General features: G+C 36.7%; 1 protein-coding gene across 2 annotated transcripts in view; it reads right to left on the reverse strand.

The window, feature by feature from the left end:
• Window positions 1-20,852, reverse strand: part of CDH12 (cadherin 12) — a 307,444-nt gene that overhangs the window by 192,564 nt on the left and 94,028 nt on the right. For both annotated transcript variants that reach the window (XM_065905321.1, XM_065905320.1), the window contains exon 2: window positions 18,721-19,015. In XM_065905321.1, the coding sequence (XP_065761393.1) occupies window positions 18,721-19,015 (295 nt within the window). The remainder of the gene's footprint in view (window positions 1-18,720; window positions 19,016-20,852) is intronic.

Here is a 20,852-nt window from a genome sequence, read left to right on the forward strand (position 1 = left end):
ACTCTTTTTTTTTTTTTTTATTGGCAGAGTGGCTTTCAGGATAGTTCCCCAACCAGGGATTGAATGCTCAGGGAAAGCACTGAGTCCTAACCACTAGACCACCAGAGAACTCCTTGAAATAGTCTTTTGATATCAGCTTTGTTTTTTCTATTATTTAGCATATTAGCTACAATTTGGCAATGACATTTTCCATTACTGACATAGTTGAGTTTTGTTTGCAACAGGCATTTTATTTTATTCTCTACGTTAGTGACTTATCTCTCTGAGGATATAATACTACTTAATGTTTAATTATTTTCTTTTGTTAATTCTATTTCCTTAATATTTGTTTTGCTTTCTTATATGTTATACATTTATGTTATTGCTTTTATTCAAACATTTGATGAGTGTTAGTTTTCTCTTCATATCTGGAGTTGAGGGCCTGGATTAAGTATTAGAATTAGATAAAGAGTATTTTCTCTTCTCACATGAGTATACTTATTTGAGTTAAGTAATTGTAGGTTCTAGTTATTAAAACTCTGGTCATGCTACTTATGTGAAATCAGAATGGGAAGATGTTGGCAGATATGGAATTTCTTCTCAGTGTTCAATGGTTAAGTTTCTGAAAGTAGAGGCATCTCCATCTCTTATGTTTATGTTCAGAACTCTACTTTTCTTAATGAACAAAGGCTTGATTGGGAGCACCTATCTTTGAACTCATAATTTAGAGAGATGAACCAAGCATTTCTTCTAAGAGCAAAATATAAGACACACATTGACTATGAATGAGGAGGATGATTATGTGTAATAATTTCCCTTATAGACTCATAGTATGCATCAAATTCCACTCACTCTACTTCTGATTTAAAGTTTCTTTTTTATTCAAACACACAATAACATTGATGGAAAGCCTTCATTTTGACAGTATGGGATATGTGACTACTCACATTTACTGGGATTGACTGCTACAATTTTTATGCATGACTGATTGATTAATTGTCTCATTGACTTGCTTGCAGTTTTAAAACTTACCTATTTGCTTATTTGTTTATCTATCTATTAGAATTTAGATGCAGTAAAATGCAGAGAAGGTAAGTGTTCAACTTACTGAGCTTTCACAAATGTATAAATCCATTTATCCAGTATTCTAAATGATGTAAAGACCACTGATTGCTTTACCTCAGAAGAGACTTTAATCTCATACAATTTATGCAATTTTATGGCCTAAAATGCACAGTCTTTCTTCACAAATGTTCCAGGTAAACTTGATAAAAATATTATGTTATTTTGTGAATAATGTTCTAAACTGATAGATTACATTGGTTAATAGTATTTTTGAAATCGCTCGTATTTATATATCAATTAATGAGAACTGAGTGTTAACATATCCAACCATGAGTAAAATTTTGTTGTTGTTCTCTGTTTGGCTCTATTAGTTTTTACTCTATGCATTTTGAAACTTCTGAAGAATTTATCCTTCTTATATCTTATTTTATTTCTAATAACTCATCTTGTATTAAACACCACTTTGGTGTTAAGTCGCTTAAGGCATGTCCTACTCTTTTTGACCCCATGGACTGTAGCCTGCCCTGCTCCTCTGTCCATAAGAAGAGTTCCCGCAAGAGACATCAACTTTCTTCTGCTTATACTTATATACTTATATCCATAGTGTATCTTCCTTCACTTTCTTTTAGTTTCAAGCTATTTTTGTCCAAATATTTAAAATGCATTCAGAGTAGAGTGTGTGTAGTTCACTCTTTGATTCAGTCTGAAAATTATTGTCTCTTAATTTGAGTATGTTATGAGCTGAAACTTTCCTTCAAAAAGGTTGTGCTGGGATCCTAACAGCCTATACTTCAGGATAAGAACTTACTGAGAAATAGGATTGTTACAGAGGTAAACAACTTAAAATGGGATCATTTCCCTGGTGGTTCAGATGGTAAAGAATGAAGGAGACCCAGGTTTGACTCCTGGGTTGGGAAGATTCCCTGGAGAAGCGACTGGCTATCGACTCCAGTATTCTTGCCTGGGAAATCCCATGGGCAGCAGAGCCTGGCAGGCTAAAGTTCACAGGGTTGCAAAGGGTTAGACATGATTAAGCAACTAACCACTTCAGAATCCTATTCCAAGATGGCAGGTAGCTTTATAAAAAGGGAATATTTAGATACAGACATGAGAGCAGGAAGAATACTACCTGAACATGAAGACAGCCACACACTGGCCAAAGAGAGAGACCTAGTACAGTTCCAGCATCACAACCTTCAGAAGGAATGAACACCTTGATTTGAGACTTCTAGTCCCTAGAAATGTCAGACAATATTGGTTTGCTGTTTGAGTCACCAGTTTGAACCAGTTTGTTACAGTAGCCCTAGCAAACTAATGTAAGTGTTTAGCATATTTGTATTTAGTCACTGATAGTGTGCGTTCAGTTGTGTCTGACTCTTGTGACCCTATGTGGCCTGCCAGGTTCCTCTGTCCATGGAATTTTCTAAGCCCAAATATTGGAATGGGTTGCCATGTCCTTCTCCAGGAGATTTTCCCAACTTGAATTAAACCTGCATCTCTTGCTTCTCTTGCATTTGCAGGCGTATTCTTTATCACTAGTGCCACCTGGGAAGCCCAGTCATTGATATAGCTGTATTTAAATATACCAGGTTGCCATTTGTTTACTATTTAAGGGTTTTTGTTTGTTTTCAGTTATTCTTATTTTCTTTACTTTTCCAGTTTTACCTCAAATTAAATGGATATTTAAAAAATTATTCTATTTATTTACAGTATTAGTTGTTTTAACCTTTTTGTGTGTGTAGTTTGAGCTTCTTGGACCTAAAATTTGACATTTTTAATCAAAATTTGACAAATATTCACAATTTTTTATTCAAACATAAATTTCCCCTTCATTTTGTCTCTTATTCTCCCTGGATTCTAATTCTAGATATATTTGATGGCTTGATATTATCTCATGTCAATCTCTTATTTATCTCAGTCATTTTCCTCTTTTATTTTAAGAGTGTATAATTTCAAAGACCTTGATTGTCATTTGTCTTTTTTCTGATACCTATAATCTGCTATTGAGCCCTGCCAATGAATGGTTAATGAGGTATACCAAACTTTCTATTTCTGGAATGTCCATTATTTGCTATTATTGGTTGTTCTATTGGTGTTGTTCTATTGTCTTGACAATGTTTTCCATTAGTCTTAAAATATATTTATATTTTTTTATTTGTTTATGTATGTTCATGCATGATTTCAAAACCAGAGTCATCACGATATTTATAATTATTGACTGTTTTTTCCTTGAACACTGATCAGATTTTTCAGTTTCTTTACATGACTTGTATTTGTTTTTATTGTGTGCTAAAATTTTTAATAATACACTGTAGAAAATCTGGATGCTCTTATATAGGGTCTTAAGATAATTCTTTGAGGGCAGTTAAATTACCGGCAGATACTTTTGATCTGTCAGGCCTAGTTTAATTATTTTAAAAAGTCTCTTCCAGGTTTTGCTTTTAGACAGAGGACATGGCCTTTACTGAAGGAAATGACTCGTGCTTTTAATGCATGGGCTTTCTGGGGCCTCACATAAATGTATGAGACATCCAGTGAAATCTCCCCGCTGTGGCTAGTCCGTCCCTTCAACATCTTCCTGCCTGCATCACAATGGGTATCTCAGCCGCAAATCTGCCTCCCGCAGGACTTAGAAGCTAATTCTGTGTGTGCATGGAGCAGCCCCAGGTGAAAACGCCTCCTGCCTCCTAAATCCCTCCTCTGACTTCTCAGTGCTTCTCTGTGACCCTCCTTACTTTCTACACAAATTCCTGCCACTTCAGCAATTCTCGAATGGCAGTAACTTCAGCAGCTCAAGCTATAACCTGTCTCTGGACATTCTTTTTAGAATCACATTCCTTGTGCTATAGCAGGAAAAGTGCCTCTAATCAAAGATTCCAGCTAAATATGGGGCTTGATTCATGGGAATCTCTCAAGGATGACAAGCCTGTACTACTTGGCACACACATTAAAAGACTGCTACCTCATAGACCTTGTGCAATTTTATCATTGTTTATGGTGAAACAATGATAAGGGCTTCCCTGATACCTCAGTTGGTAAAGAATCCGGCTGTAATTCTGGAGACCTGGGTTTGACCCCTGGGCTGGGAAGATCCCCTGGAGAAGGGAAAGGCTACTCACTCCAGTATTCTGGCCTGGAGAATTCCATGGATTATATAGTTTCACTGTATATATATATATATATATATATATATATACAGTTTCACTCTATGGTGAAAACATACTGGAGGAATAAACGGCAACCCAATCCAGCACTTTTGCCGGGATAATCCCATGGACAGAGGAACCTGGCAGGTTATATCCCTAGGGTTCCAAAGTGTCAGACACGACCGATCATGCAGGCACATGCACGCATGTTGAAAACACAAGCCTAATATCAATAATTCCACTGTGGCCAAACCCAGAAGTCCCTGTGAAAGAGATTATATCCTACCAAAATGCCTTATTTTTTGGTCTGCTATGGAACACTTCCCAGCTTCCTACAGTTATATTTTTTAAGTATTATACTGTGCTATTTCTATGTCATTTTGAAGCAAAGGAGAAATAAATGTGTTTGCTCAGTCTACTGTCATGAATTTGAACCCCTAAGACATTACTTTTAACATCCACTTGGCATATTATTGCACAGTTTTATTATATTTTATGTCTATCATATCTCATTTCTTGTGTTCTGAGTCTCTATTCAAATATTTTGGATGAATGGTATTTCATAAAAAAAATATGTGTTCTCAGAAGGAGATGTTTTTAGTAATGTCCTTCTTATGTGATTTACTAGGAACAACTTCAAGGATGAAAATAGGAAAATAAAAAATGTCATTGAAGACTCTTCTCCAAATCTAAAAATCCCAAAGAAGAAAAAGCTGCTGAAGGAAAAAATAAATTACTAGCATTTTATTAAAATTCTTGTAGAGTGTAGTTTTTCTTTCCTTTTTATTTATTTATTTATTTTTTATAAATGGTATATCTTTCAATCCTTATATTTACTGGCAAAAACATTTACAAAAAGGAAACACTTTTCTAAACATTACCCCACATGTTATCAAATTTGAGTCCAGATCTGCAGTACTACAGGGTCTATTTTATTTCCCTATAATATTCTGACTTTCTAGAATTATGACCTTTCTTGTTAGTGTTCTGCAAACACTCTTTCAACTTTGCTCTTGTCAGTCATACTAGTCCTTTTTAAGACACTTTTCACTAGCATTCTTAAGAAATAAATATATGAACCCAAAAATAATCTGTAAAAGTTTTCCTTTTTCTGCTATTTACAAAACAATAGTCTTATTGCAGAAAAACACTCAAAACTATTTTATTCTGAAAGCTCTCCCTGGTTGAGAAACAGTATACCTGCTTCTGTTACCGGGAATTAACATATGATGACAGTGTCCTTAGTAACTGCGTAGGGAGGTTTGTTACTTTTCAAGAAGAACATAAATTATAGCTTAAAAAACAGAGTAGAAATTCTATATATTGTTTTTAAACAAATTTTTGTACAAAGCTAGAAGAAAAATTTTTTTTATAATCCCATTGGTATTTCTGATGTTTGGAACTCTTTGTTAGTTTAAATATATAACATATTTTTTTTTTTTAAGTAATAAACGGTAAAGAATATAGGCAGTAAAATTTACATGACCTTATTAAATTCTAGAACATCCACTCTGGCTAACTGAACAGAAATGAGAATAATGAAAGAGAACTCAGTTTAAAATGAACATATTTGATAATAGAAATATAACCATAATAATTTGAGCTGCTTTTAATTGAGGTCTTAGCTAATTAAAAACAATATTAGTTACAAAAATCTTCAATGAAGATGACTTTTTTCAGAAATGGTAATGCTTATTTTTAAAAAATACTTTCTTATAGTTCAGTTCCTACTGAATTCTCATGATATCAATATTTTTAGAGTAAATCATTTTACTGTCAAACAGCATATACTTGATTAAACAAAGGGAAAAAGAGAAGCAAAAGGCATGAAACAAAACCTCTCAATAGTCAGGCTACCACCAATTCCTTTCTTGTCTAGTTTGAATTACGTCACAGCTAATCATAGTTTGACACTGTCTTACCATCAAAGCATTTCATGAAATTATCCCATTACAATGTTTTTCTCAGAGGCAAAATTAACATGGATGGCAGTTTAATTGACATGTTTCCTTTGCTTCTAGTGCCATTGCCAATTAAACAAATTGTACAAGATTTTGATATTTACTTTTGTTCATTATTTATACAAATGTAGTCTCTGATTTTTTTTTTCTTTTTCAACTTTCAGCTTCTTAGTCAGAAATGAAAATAGTGCCAACCTTGATAAACTCATTAACCTTATTTTCTGAGCTCGTTTTCTCTAACACTTAGTGGGTAGTACTTGTTAATATGGGCCACTGTTTTCAAATTTGGCTTTGGTAATTTTTGATTTTCCTTTCACCACTCATATGTGAGGCAAAGAACTTAAGAATCCTGAGAAATCATACGGGGAAAGAATGTTTCAAGTGAATCTGGAGTTTCTCTTTTTTCAAAATTCTTAATCTCAGTTTCAATGTTTTTTAATTTAAAAATATGGTTGCGTACTTGAAATAAGAATTATTTTGTAGAGAAATAAAAAATATTTTATCATGAACTTTTAATACTTTAATGGGCTTCCCTGGCTCAGTGGTAAAGAATCTGCTTGCAATGCAGGAATTCCAGTGTGTTCGATCCCTGGGTGGGGAATGTTCCCTGGAGGGGGAAATGGCAACCCACCCCAGTATTCTTACCTGGAGAATCCCACGGACAGAGGGGCCTGGCGGACTACAGTCCAAAGGGTTGCAAAGAGTCAGACACGACTAGCACAGTCCCTCTTAATACTTTAGTAAATTCAAAACATTCCTTTCAGCCCCAACTAAACAATCATTGCTTAGCTGTGTCCAACTCTTTGTGACCCCCACGGACTCTAGCCCACCAGGCTCCTCTGTCCACAGGATTCTCCAGGCAAGAATACTGGAGTAGGTTACCATTCCCTTTTCCAGGGGATCTCCCTGATCTAGGGATTGAACCTGGGTTTTCTGCCTTGCAGGCAGATTTTTTACTGTCTAAGTGACTGAGGTATTGGATACCGATTGAATGGGAGCACACAATTTCAAGTCACACGCAACTTCTTATTATAAGACTTGCTCCTGCCTTTCATTTACCCTCTCATCCTGCTGTTTCTTTTTCTTTCTTTTCTTCTTTTTTCAGGAAGCTTTTCCCTCTCTTTCTTCACGCATCTGTTCAAAATTGCTGACTTTACCTTAACCTCCTCTCTGATACTCAATCCACCATCATGGCTCAACAAACTTTTCCTGTAAAGGATTAGGCTGCATACAGTGCAGGCTTTGCAGGCCTTTTGGTCTCTGGCCAACAATTCCACTGTAGTGTTAACACAGACACAGATAACACATAAATAGACAGATGTGACTGCATCCCAATGAGAACAGGTGATGTGCCAGAGTCAGCCCTCAGGGTGTATTTCGCTGTTCCTACACTAGACCTTTGGAATGAAAGCTTTCTGAAGGTGTGGGTTTTGTCTGTTTTCCTCACTGTTCTAATCACAATTCCTAAGAGGGTCTTGTATATAATAGGTTTCCCAGAAATATTTGAATCCGTTAAATATCCCAAAGCAGAAAACTTTCAGCAAAATACCATATTATATGATTTGGAAAACACTTGGATTCTATATAAATCAAAGCTTTCCCAAGTAATTATGTGGCTTGGTGATGAATTACTCTGTCTGGAATAATAGACCAGGTTCACATTTTCAATTGAATCAGTGTCACCCTTGATTTTATTGTGAATTTGGTCAAAATAAACAGATTTTCTGGGCTAATTCCTGGAGAGACTTTTATATAGTGATGTGCTTTTTACTGTGTTTGAATTGCATGCTGTTGTCACACTGAGTTATTTCCAGACATAGATTTCCAGTCTTTTATCATGTTTGGTTTAGTGATCTTATTAACTCAGTAGTCTTGCCATTTTGCCTGTCTTTTGAGTCTGTTCTTTTGATGGCATATTTTCACCTCAGTCAATATGTATAATCTATCAGTGTTTGGTTGCTTGAAGTTATTTTCCTTAATATCAAACTAACTTTTTACTCATCTTCATAACTCAATACATTGCACAATGGAAAGCAGAAACAAAAATTATATCAGAAAATGGAGCCAACATCTATGTGGAATACCCAAGCAATTGAACCCCAGAGAACTCTCTGTTGCCAACGGGGTTTTATATAGGTGTAACTGCTCTCTCATGATCACTTATCATAAAGCAAGAGACAATTGGGCCAAAGTAGCCTCTTGCCTGCTTTCGTGTACAAAAATAAAGAAAAAAAGTCCAATTGAGCAAATAAGAAGAGAAAAAACACAAACGGAAAAACCAATATCACAGCTGGAAGGCAACTTTAAAGAAAAATGATGCTCATCCCTATCCTGCCAGTAGCTGGCAAAGTAGTTTTTATAAAACATATTTAATGTTTACAACCACTTGGAGGCTGGGAAAAGAGTAATACTTCGAAAATATGTTTAATGTGTCGAACCACTCGGTGGCCAAGAAGCAGCTTCTGCTAACATGTATTTAATGCTTAGAGTCATTTGGTGGTTGGGGGGAAAAACATACTTCTTGTTAATTTTTAACATTTACGGCTGATCAGTGGCTGCTAAAGCAGCGATCAATGCAGGACTGTTTATTTTTCAGGCCACACTGTGCTGCTACTAAAACAATTCACATGCTTTTTTTAAGGCCACCCAAACCTTGTCAGTCATGTTACCTTTGCAACTGTACTACTAACAAAAAAAAAAAAAAAATCAAACACAGGGAGGGATAAAATGCTCCGGAACACACAGTCATAACATCCAATGTCCCTGAAAATGGTTCTGCCATGCTGTATGCTGTGGACACTTCACCACTGACACCAGAGGGATAAACAGGCTTTGTTCAATGTCGTCAGATGTGTAAAGCTGCTCAACACATTGCAAGGCAAGAGTGTCATCTGATAATTGGTGTTTCTTACAAATCAACAGCTTGTCTTCACACATTAACAGAAAAGAGCACTCTACACCAAAGTAAATGTAAATTGGGATAGAGAGTCTATCAGGTTCTTACACAGACTTAGCACAGTTTGAACAAAAGACAATAGTAAATATTGAGCTCATCTGTCACAAGGAGGGGCTACATGGCAGAAGGGGGTAAGATCTCTAGCTGAGACCTCTACAAGTTAGGCATTCTCCTGCTAGTTTCCTAAAAATGATCATCACATTATTAACAACATCCTTCCCCATTTATTGACGGCATTTTCTGCCCCCGGGCATTAGGATCAGTGCTAAACATACATTTTCTCCTTTACTGCTTGCAGTATACCTCTGGGAATAGGGTATTTTTATTCTTCATTTGTAGGAAAGGAAATCAAATCAAAATGAGGTCAAACAACCTATGCAGTCCTCACAACGAGGAAATGGTAGACAGGGACATGAATACTTAACAAGTTCACTGCCCACATACTGTGTTGCTTGAATACACTACAGCAGACTTCTGTCCTCTATCTCTCTGTAGAAATGTCTTTTCATTGACTATGACTAGAAAAAATCTATTCCAATATGGAGAATTATGTTTTCAAAAATCAGCTTTTTTTTTTTTTTTTTTTGGCTTCTAATCTTATCACCCATTTACTAGGTCAGCTTTGGCCTCTCATATCACAACTCCTGGTGGCTCAGAATATAAAGAATCTGCCTGCAATGTAGGAGACCAAGGTTCAATCCCTGGGTCAGGAAGATCCCCTGCAGAAAGGAATGGCAGCCCACTCCAGTATTCTTGTCTGGAGAATCCCATGGGTCACAAAGAGTTGGATTTGACTGAGTGACTTTCACTCACTCATAACAAATTGTGAATTAAATGCAAAACAAATAAAGGGTCCCTGATTTAGATGTTGTTAACACACGTGTAATATACAATTTAGAGGTAAGCACTTCTATAGGTACCCTAAATCCCTTTAAGAGTCAGAAAAAGCCATTTCCTCTTTACTCATTTTCTAGAAAAATTCAGTCCTAAAGCCTTTGGTGCTGGCAGAGATGTGCAATTGGGGAGGGGCTACAGCAACCAGATGAAGGTACCTGAGCCAGATCCGAGCGAAGGAGGTGTCCACAATAAGGGCTAGCAAGGGGAATCAGGGATCGATTAGCATGAGTAAGGCATCCATGTGTGGGCAATATGGCCTGTGTAGGGACTCAGAGCCCTAATGAGGTGAGCAAAACCTCCACCCACAGTGGAGGAGACAAGATGATAGAAAGAGTGAAGATCTTCAAAGCTGGAGTCAGAGAGCACGTGACAGTGTCTTCAGGGGTCGTGACAACTAAAGACTGGGCTTGATCAAACAAGAAAATGTATTAAGGATAGAATAGCCAGACTTCTCACTCTTGGAAAAGAGAATTATAAAATATAAAAGGATGAAAAATAAACAAACCTGTGATAAATGGTGACATTAGATTGGAGTTAAAGGTACTAGAGCATAATCGTGGTTTTCAACATCTGTACAGTGATAGAGAAATAAATATTTTGTAGCTCAGCTGGTAAAGAATCTGTCTGTGATGCAGGAGACCCCAGTTTGACTCTGGGGTTGCAAAAAATCCCCTGGAGGGGAGCATGGCAACCTACTCCAGTATTCTTGCCTAGAGAATCCCCATGGACAGAGGAACTTGACAGGCTACAGTCCATGAGGTCACAAAGAGCCGGACATGACTGAGCGACTAACCACAGCACAACGTGTACACGTGCATAGATTTCCTATTTAGCTGTGCCCACTGCAAGAGACTGGGAATGATGACATTCTAACAAGAAAGAGCACATAGAAACCAGATTTCTGCTTCTAAATATTATTCTCCATAAGGGTGAAAAGAGAACTTCTTGGAAAAATAGCTTTCTTCTTGACTAAGCCAGCAAACATGCAAAACAAGTCCCAAACATGCTTTTGAGCCAGAAGGTAAGATGTATTCAACTAATTAAGAATGATATTAAAAACACATAGAAATTAGCTTAGCAAAGATTTCATTGGCCACATCTAAAAAAATTTCAATATTAAATGGATACCAATAGATTAGAATCAATTTAATAAAATATGAAATCTTGAGACCACAGAGATACAAATTAATAGATGGATAATTTGAAAATATGATGATGACTAGGTTATTTGTCCAGTTTTAAGATTCCTCTTAACAAAATATGAAATAATTACAGGAAAGATAGAGCAATTTTACAGTAGGATCAGCATCTAATATAGACAACCTTTATATACACCTCAGTTATGCCTTCCTTTAGTATTCACATCTTTATCTAATCCTCTTTCCTTGAGTGTAGAATGGGCTTATCAAATTGATTCTAAAACAATACATAGAATATGACAGAAATAATAGGATATCAGACCTCCCATGTGACACAGCAGTAAAGATTCCACATGCAATGCAGGAGATGCAAGAGACAGGTGTTCAGTCCCTGGGTTGGGAAGATCCCCTGGAGAAGGAAATGGCTGCCCACTCCAGTATTCTTGCCTGGGAAATTCCATGGACAGAGGAGTCTGTCTGACTAACAGCCCATGGGGTTGCAGACTCAGAAATGACTGAACACACATGCACAGTAGGAGATCAATTCCAAGATAACAACCACATGAGGGCCTTAGTAGTGCTTCTTCTGACAGGAGAATCTTCAGAGGAGACCATATTCCTAATAACTAGCTTGACATGAAATCCACAAGAGACTTTGCAACAGAGACACTCAGCCAAATCCGTGCCCCAGACAAGAGATAATGCATGTTTGTAGTTTATAGTTTCAAGTCTCTAAACCATTGGGTAATTTGTTACAAAGTAGTAGATAATACCAATTTCAGACCTGGCAGTGAGGTGCTACCCTAACAAATACTTAAAATGTGGAAATGCAGGCAGTGGGCTTTGAGGAACATGTGTCAGGACAAAGTGCCTTGAACACATGGTTTATTGAATCATCATTCCCTTGCAAGGTAAGTGAGGAAGCTGTAAATGAGGGCTTGCAACAAAGTAAGAACCTCTTACTGGGAACTAGAGGAAGAGGGATCATTGTTATGCAGTGGCAGAAATTTAGCAAAACTGTTGCCTGCATTTATTTCAACAATAGAAAATAGATTTAGTGACTTTTAAACAAAAACTTATCCCGGTCTTGCTGCTTTTGAAGGTTCCTGGTCTTTCCATATGACAAATCACACTAAAATTAAGAGGTGGCTTCCAAGCAAAGCTTAAATCCAGGACATTGGCCTGGAACGTTTTACTATATAAGACATTATGGAGACAATTGATGACGCTTGAATAGAGTCTAAAGATTAGATTGTAATAATACATTAATGTTAATTTCCTTATTTTGATACATGTATTTTTGTTGTGTAAGGAGAATGTCTTTATTTGTAGAAAACAGGCAAAATTCTTTCTCCACTTTCTTGATAATGGCTATGCTTATGGGGCACAGATAGAAATCAATGGTAGTTTCCCTGTTCATTCTATACCACTTGAGCTGCTCCATGAACTCATCGCTGGCATGTATGATAAAATATCGCTTTATCATTTTATGTTTGTCTTTCTGTGACACTTCTGTGAAAGCAAGGAAGTATGGAGATTTATGCTTTAAAATAATAATAATGGAGTAATAAATTGTGTAAATAAATGATGGTATAATAAAACATTACATTTCAACTATAGTCAGAGTCTTCACTATTTCTTTCTTGGAGCTGGACTACTTAGTAAGACCATGTAGAAAATATTCTCTGTTTAAAAACCTACCAACCGAGGCTTAAGCAGTACGTGAACCGTGGACTTCCAGATGTTCAACCTGGATTTAGAAAAGGCAAAGGAACAAGAAATTAAATTGCCAATACCTGTTAGATCAGAGATAAAGCAAGAGACTTCCAGAAAAATGTCTACTTATGCTTTATTGACTACGTCAAACCCTTTGAGTGAATCACAGCAAAGTTTGGAAAACCCTTCAAGAGATGGGAATACTTGACCTCTGTACTTCCCTCCTGAGAAATCTGTATGAGGTCAAGAAGCAACAGTTAGAACCAGATGTGGGACAATGGACTGGTTCCAAATTGGGAAAGGAGAACATCAAGGCTGTATATTGTTACCCTGCTCATTTAACTTATATGCAGAGAACATCATGTGGAATGCCAGGCTAGACGAAGCACGAGTTGGAATCAAAATTGCCAGGAGAAATATTAATAACCTCAGATATACAGATGACACCACCCTTATGGGAGAAAGAGAAGAGGAACTAAAGAGTCTCCTGATTAAAGTGAAAGAGAGTGAAAAAGCTGACTTAAAACTCAACATTCAGAAAACTAAGATCTTGGCATCTGGTCCCATCCCTTCATGGCAAATAGATCGGGAAACAATGGAAACAGTGGCAGACTTTATTTTGGGGGACTCCAAAATCACTGCAGATGGTGACTGCAGCCGTGAAATTAAAAGATGGTTGCTCCTTGGGAGGAAAGCAATGACCAACCTAGACATTATGTTAAAATGCAGAGATGTTACTTTGCCGACAAAGGTCCATCTAGTCAAAGCTTTGGTTTTTCCAGTAGTCATGTGTGGATATCAGAGTTGGACCATAAAGAAGGCTGAACACTGAGCAACTGATTCTTTTGAACTGTGGTGTTAGAGAAGACTCTTGAGAGTCCTTTGGATTGCAAGGAGATCAAACCAGTCAATTTTAAAGAAAATCAGTCCTGAATATTCATTGGAAGGACTGATGCTAAAGTTGAAGCTTCAATACTTTGGTCATCTGATGCAAAGTACTGACTCACTGAGAAGACCCTGTTGCTGGGAAAAATTGAAGGCAGGAGGAGAAGGGGGAGACAGAGGATGAGATGGCTGAATGGCATCACCAACTCGATGGACATGAGTTTGAGCAAGCTCTGGGAGTTGATGATGGACAGGTTAGCCTGGCGTATTACAGTCGCTGGGGTTGCAAAGAGTCAGACAGGACTGAACGACTGAACTGACTGAACTGAATAACCTACCAAAACCTCCACCAACATTTCCACCCTGGAATTTATCCCCAAACCTCATGTAAAACAGAATGCAATTCATTAAAAAAAAATCCAAGGGGGTGCATGTTACTTATTTAATTTTTGTGAAGCCAACAGTGTAATTCCTTGAGATATGCACTACTTTACTTAATTCTTTCTAAACATTTTTTAAACTCAGTGAATAAGAGATGCTTATTCCCCTGATTTTTTTCTGATGCCTGGAACACCACCCTCTAATTATAAAATAATACAGTAATATAATATTCATACTAAAGTCTATACAAGCACAGCTGAGATTAAAAGCTAAATTTAAAGCTTCCAAATAAATTTTAGAAACCACTAACCCTAGAAAAAGAATATAATTGATTGCACTAACTTTGTTATAAAGAACCCAGGAGTCATTCCTATTTTCTGATCCATAAGAGTTTTTATAGAAAAATAAAGATGAAATAGTAAATGATACTGCATGTAATTATTATAATGGTTAAGGAAAACAGGAAATGCAAATCTCCATTAGTTCACCTGGCCCCTAACTATTGCTCAGGAAATGGTAGGTCTTACTTCATAAATTATGATTCACAATTAACATGTGCCATAGGGACCTTGTTATGAATAACCCACTCAGGGGCTTAAAAATGGCTGCGCTCAGGCTGAAGAAGACAATACAGGTATAAATATGGATTTATAAATCTTAAATCTGTCAGCACTCTAGAAAAAGTAACTGAAACTGCACACCCTACTGATGCAAAATCATCAGATATTAAAGAGGGCACATTACTATAATTCATTGTTACTCCAATGATCTTACAGAATTAAGACCACGTTCATAACATCCAAATTTGTCTCCAAGGAAAAACTTCGAGTTGGGGAATATCTGGATCATAAAGCAGTTTCCTTAGGTCAGAGTAAAGGCACTTTATCTGTGAATATTATTTCCATAGCATATTAGATGTAGCACAAGTTAGTGACAAAGTGACCTTTCTCTTAAACAATTCATAGATTCACTAGAATTTTCTTCAGCTTTGGGGAACTAAATATATTCCATAGTCTTAAAAGTCTTAAATACCAATTTACCTCAAAAATTTCTACCATCCTGCTCACCATTATCCTCCCTTTGTAGAGTTATGAAATTTATACTTCTCACATTTGTTAACTTTGTTTCCAGGTTTAATTGTTCATCATATTTTCAGATGTAAAATCCATTATTGCAAAATTGGCATTTACCTAATAGATTTTTTCTTGACCTTCTATATCACAATTAAGCTATCTTTTTGTTGTCCAATCTTTCAGTCGTGTCCTACTCTTTGCAACTCTTTCCATGAACAGAGGAACTCCAGGTTTTCCAGGCAAGAATACTAGAGTGGATCACCATGGCCTCCTCTGGGGGATATTCCCAACCCAGGGATCGAACCCATGTCTCCTGTATCGGTGGGTGGGTTCTTTACCTCTGAGCCACTAGGGAAGACAAAATGAGTGTTAATTTAACTTGAATATTTTTTTACTATCTGTTGAGAACAAAACATTATATTGAGAGACAGAAGAGTAAGCCAAAATTCCCTGATTAAAGAAATTTGAAATCTGCTTGCTTCCATGTATGGAAGTTGAACAGATGAGGCTGAATGGAGAAGGAATATATTACCTCTCATAGACAAAATTTGCTTAGATATGTATTTTTTAATTGGCCGTGTCTTTTATTAAAAATGAAATAAGAACATTCTCGATTATTGGGAAAGGGTAGTGTTTCCCTGAGAACACCTCAAGCATGGATATGCAAAGCCAACTGTGAGATTTTCCACGATAGCTACATTGTTCAATACACCATAGTCAGTTCTATCTGGTCTTGACTGCATATTATGTTAATATTTCAAGGAGAATGACACAGAGGCAGGGATTTCCTAAAATGGATGTAGCAAAAGAAAACAGAAGGGAGAAAAAAAACAAACCACGGGACAATTAGAGCAGTAAGCCATTTCCCGATGCTAAGGAGGGTATGCGTGGGAGTGGAGTTCAGGTGCGCTAGGGACAGAATCATGATGTTAGGATGCAGCAGGATTTTTTTTGGTCAAGTAAAAGCTGAAACAACAAATCTCACAAAACTAACCAGGTCTTCTCTTCATAGGTGTATTTTGGTTATATGTACATGTAGGATTCTGGGAGATGGCAAAAGGTAGTGCCTGATAGTTTTTCAATTTCTAGTATTTAATATGTAAATAGTGTTTATACTTAGTATTTATCTGAAAATGGCATATTATGTAAATGCAATCCAAGAATACCTGGGTGAACTTACAGCATATGATACGGTTCCACATTCAAAAGAAACACTCCTCTGTTATTAAAAAAAAAAAAAAAAAAACTATATTTTAAAAGGAGGGTGCATTGAAAATCAGTTTAGGTGTTTACAGAAGTCTCTTGAATAACAAGTGAGAAATTTTGGCTATAGTATATGGCAAAGCATTTTAAAGAACCTGTTCTTCCATGGATCCTTCTGATAACTCATGGTAGCGCAGCAAACTCTGTCTCTCCCCAGTACCAAACGGGCTACCTAGTTCTCTTACTCACCTATCCTTCGCTTGAATTTCCGGATTTATTTCTGTCTTCAGGCACTAGCTGAAAATTCTTTATATAAAGAATGTTTATAAATCTTTATATAAAGGTTCAGCTCTTCAGCCCTAACCTTTCTCCTAATTGGCATAACAAAAGACCTAATGGATTCTCTAATAAAACAGAATTTTCTAATACTGCAGAGGGATGTGTCTGTTTGCTTTAAGGATGCTGTATCAGTACTAAAGAGTAACTAAAGGTCATGAATTCATGTAAATACTTCCAATTTACAGGCAGTAAGCACCAGGTAAAGTATTTGTGTACTGGATTTCATTGTCTTCTTAAAAGCCATACTTTCTCTCAAAGTACTATCTTCATTTTTCTCCCCCCACCCTTCATTTCTTTACTCGTACTTATCTTCAAAGTGCAAGTTTATAAAGAGCTGTCCATATTTTTACAGACCATTTACTAATAAGACATTTTCCAAACTGTATTTCTAAATCTCTAGCAATCATCAGTTCAGTTCAGTTCAGTCGCTCAGTCATGTCCGACTCTTTGCGACCCCATGAATCGCAGCACGCCAGGCCTCCCTGTTCATCACCAACTCCGGGAGTCTACTCAAACTCATGCCCATCGAGTTGGTGATGCCATCCAGCCATCTCATCCTCTATCGTCCCCTCCTCCTCCTGCCCCCAATCCCTCCCAGCATCAGGGTCTTTTCCAATGAGTCTACTCTTCGCATGAGGTGGCCAAAGTACTGGAGTTTCAGCTTCAGCATCAGTCATTAGCATAGCATAAAAGAAGCAGTTTAAAAAAAAAAAATAGCCCTGAGTATGCACACAAAAGTTTAAATCGAAGTGAACTCCTCTGAGCTGATTTCTTAGGTCAAGGAGAGAAAATGGCCTTTGAATGCCTGATAAGGTCACAGACACAAGTTCCAGTGCATTTATGGTAAATCCATGTGACAACTCCAATAGCCACTAACCTGCGTCTGCCCTCAGGGTACCCTGTGCAATCTTCTTTGCATGTCTGGGATGGTTGAGGGGGCAGCAGGAGTCCTCTGAGAAACGTCAGACTTAGGAAATATTAGCAGTGGTTCACATAGAGCATTTCCAGTTGAAAACTAGAAGTGATGAGGAACTGTATCTTACAAATGTGTTAGAAACCAGAAGTTACTGTGAAATAAATTCAGGGACTGGCTGTGGTGACTGGGCAATAAAAGTTATAATTAAAAATTGTCATTAAAGCTGGAACCCTTAGCTCATTGGCCCTAAAACACATATTATAGGACTTTGTGAATTTCGGTTGTTCTTATTCAGTTGCTGAGCCGTGTCTAATTCTGATCCCCAAGAACTGGAACACAGAGGCTTCCCTGTCCTTCACTATCTCCCCGAGTTTGCTCAAACTCGTGTCTACTGAATCGGTGATGACATTCTTTGGGAATTCAGGTAGTAAAAATTATATTATATTTACATTGCTAAGAATTATGATGATACTATAGACTAACTGTAAATTTATTCTAGTAATGGCTATATAATGATACTTGCCTCCGGATTTGATGGAATAACTGCTATGGGTTATTACAGACACAATACCTTTTTTTCAAAGTCTCTCTGGATAGCTCCAAAGCATGAAACACATCCCTTTATGGAGTCCTTCCAGATGCAATACATGTTTTGGGTAATTTATTTTGGGCCAAGAATTACTATTTGGTATTTGGTGTTACCTCCAGAACTGTGTAGGAGTCTGAATTTGTAATGGCAATCACTTTCAGTACAAAGTGAGCAATGTCCTTAAAATAAAATGGCATTCTATGAATTCAGGGAAATATAAAGACTGTAAAATAGTGAAGAAATGTTATATATCCTAGATATTTATGTATCTATTCAAGCATTTACAATGGAGCAAGACAGGAAAAAAGTTAAGTAGAAAAAAATGTTGAAAAAGTAAATGAAATTAGTTGTATCCTACATAGTGCAAGAATAATCTTCTGGGTTACAAGTAAGATATTTCCATCAACCTGCAGAAAAATACATGCTGAAAAGGCCTCACTGTAGCATCTGACAGAATTTTTATTTGCTTACTCACCCACAGGAGACATTTCTGGAACACTAGCAATGTAAGGTCCATCCAAAAACTTCGGCTCATTATCATTAATATCCTGCACTTTGATGATGAATTCTGATTCAGGTTCCAGGGGCTTCCTGGTTTCTATGTCCACAGCCTGAGCACGAAGGGTATAGAAAGGTTTTTCCTCTCTATCCAGGCTCCTTATGGCATGAATGTCCCCTGTAGTTTCATCAATGGTAAAAACGGTGCCAGCGCCATCTCCCGAGAGGGTGTATTTTACGGTGCCCTCTCCTTTATCTAAGTCAGAATGGAGCTTTAGGGAGAGAGACAGACAGACAGAGAGAAATACCATTAGAGGGATGCTCACATGTTAAGAAGTCATAATTGCATAATTTTTTTATCAGAAAAGTTAAACCAAAAACTTGCAGCTCTTTTTTCCCTTTTCCCTTTTTTTTCACCAATTATTTTTACAAATATTTTTAACAGAAAAATTTGGAAAATGTATGGTGAGCACCTGCATATACTATATATCTCAGAGATTCCACTGTTTCCCTTTCAATCTTACTATACAGGACTTTTGATTTATCACATAGATAGATCACACATCTATCCTTTCATTAACTCTCCCATCAATCCATCTTGTTTCTTCATGCATTACAGAAGTCAGAAGTATAGCCCCAAATCCATCAACATGCATAAATACAATGATTTTGAACATTTACTTCTTTCACATACTTTGGGGGATGAAGTTTCATAAAATGAAATGCACAACTCTTAAGCATACTTATTGCTTCATTTTAAGTGACTGTTGTATTAAAATAGATTAGCTTATATATATTAAATGAGTTCATGGTGACACAGTCAGGCATGACTGAGCATGCACATGCATGCACACATATTATATCAAAAACCTTCCAAATACCCTGAAGATAGAAGTCAATAATGTGCATCCAGTGAGACATATAGTAAAAACAAAGCAAAACTCAGAAAACACTATCTTTTCATTTGAAAGGAGAGGACAGTTTTGGCGTACCAGGTTGATTTCAGATATGAATGATGGAGTATCTCATTTTAACAGACTGACTCTCAATGAGTTATTCAATCTTACTCAGCCAGATGATGGGTAGAATAACTGATTACTCCTTCAGATTCACAAATGTTTAGCTCTAATCTATACTATATATTTGAAATGTAATAATATAGAAAAGTTTTTAATTTCTGCTGATTTCTTTTGAAATTCAGCACATGTCTAATTGACTATAATACAATGAGGAATGAGAGACATCTAAATATAGTAGATAGAGGACCATAAAGAAGAGAAATTATTATTGTGATACTGTAAATCAGTGTTTTTCAAACTGGAGTCCAAGAATTAACATAAGATGACCCCGATGCTGGGAAAGATTGAAGGCAAAAGGAGAAGAGGGCCACAGAGGATGAGATGGTTAGACAGCATCACTGACTCAATGCACACGATTTTGAGCAAACTCTGGGAGATAGTGGAGGACAGGGAAACCTGGCATGCAGCAGTCCACGGGGGTCACAGAGTTAGACACAACTGAAGCGACTGGGCATGCATGCATATCATATGATATAAATGTTTCATTATATACAATCTCTAAGAATACGTATGAGTGAAAGTCACTCAGTTGTGCCTGACTGTTTGCAATCCCATGGACTATACAATCCATGGAATTCTCCAGGCCAGAATACTGAAATGGGTAACCTTTCCCTTCCCCAGGGGATCTTCCCATACAGGGATCAAACCCAGGTCTCCCTCACTGCAGGCAGATTCTTCACCAGCTGAGCCACAAGGGAATTTCCAAGAATATGTATACTCATATATATAATGTGAATAATATACATTCATATTCTAGTTAGATTTAAAAGGATGCTTATTTTTATAAATCATATTAATTTTCATCCAGATGCTGATCTGAAATGTTTTAAAATATTTTTATCTGATTTCAATGTTCAAATTTTTAGATTTAAAAGTTCATTTCAGTCAACAGATTAACCAAAGAAAATATGTTAAACTTCTAGTGTAACCAAAACCATTGGTGCCATAATTTAAAACTTCTTGTGCAAGTATAACTCTCTTGCAAAATTTTGGATAAAAATGAGTTTTGTTTTTCTTAATATTTCAACAC

Source organism: Muntiacus reevesi, chromosome 14, assembly GCF_963930625.1.
Source record: "Muntiacus reevesi chromosome 14, mMunRee1.1, whole genome shotgun sequence".
NCBI classification, from domain to species: domain Eukaryota; kingdom Metazoa; phylum Chordata; class Mammalia; order Artiodactyla; family Cervidae; genus Muntiacus; species Muntiacus reevesi.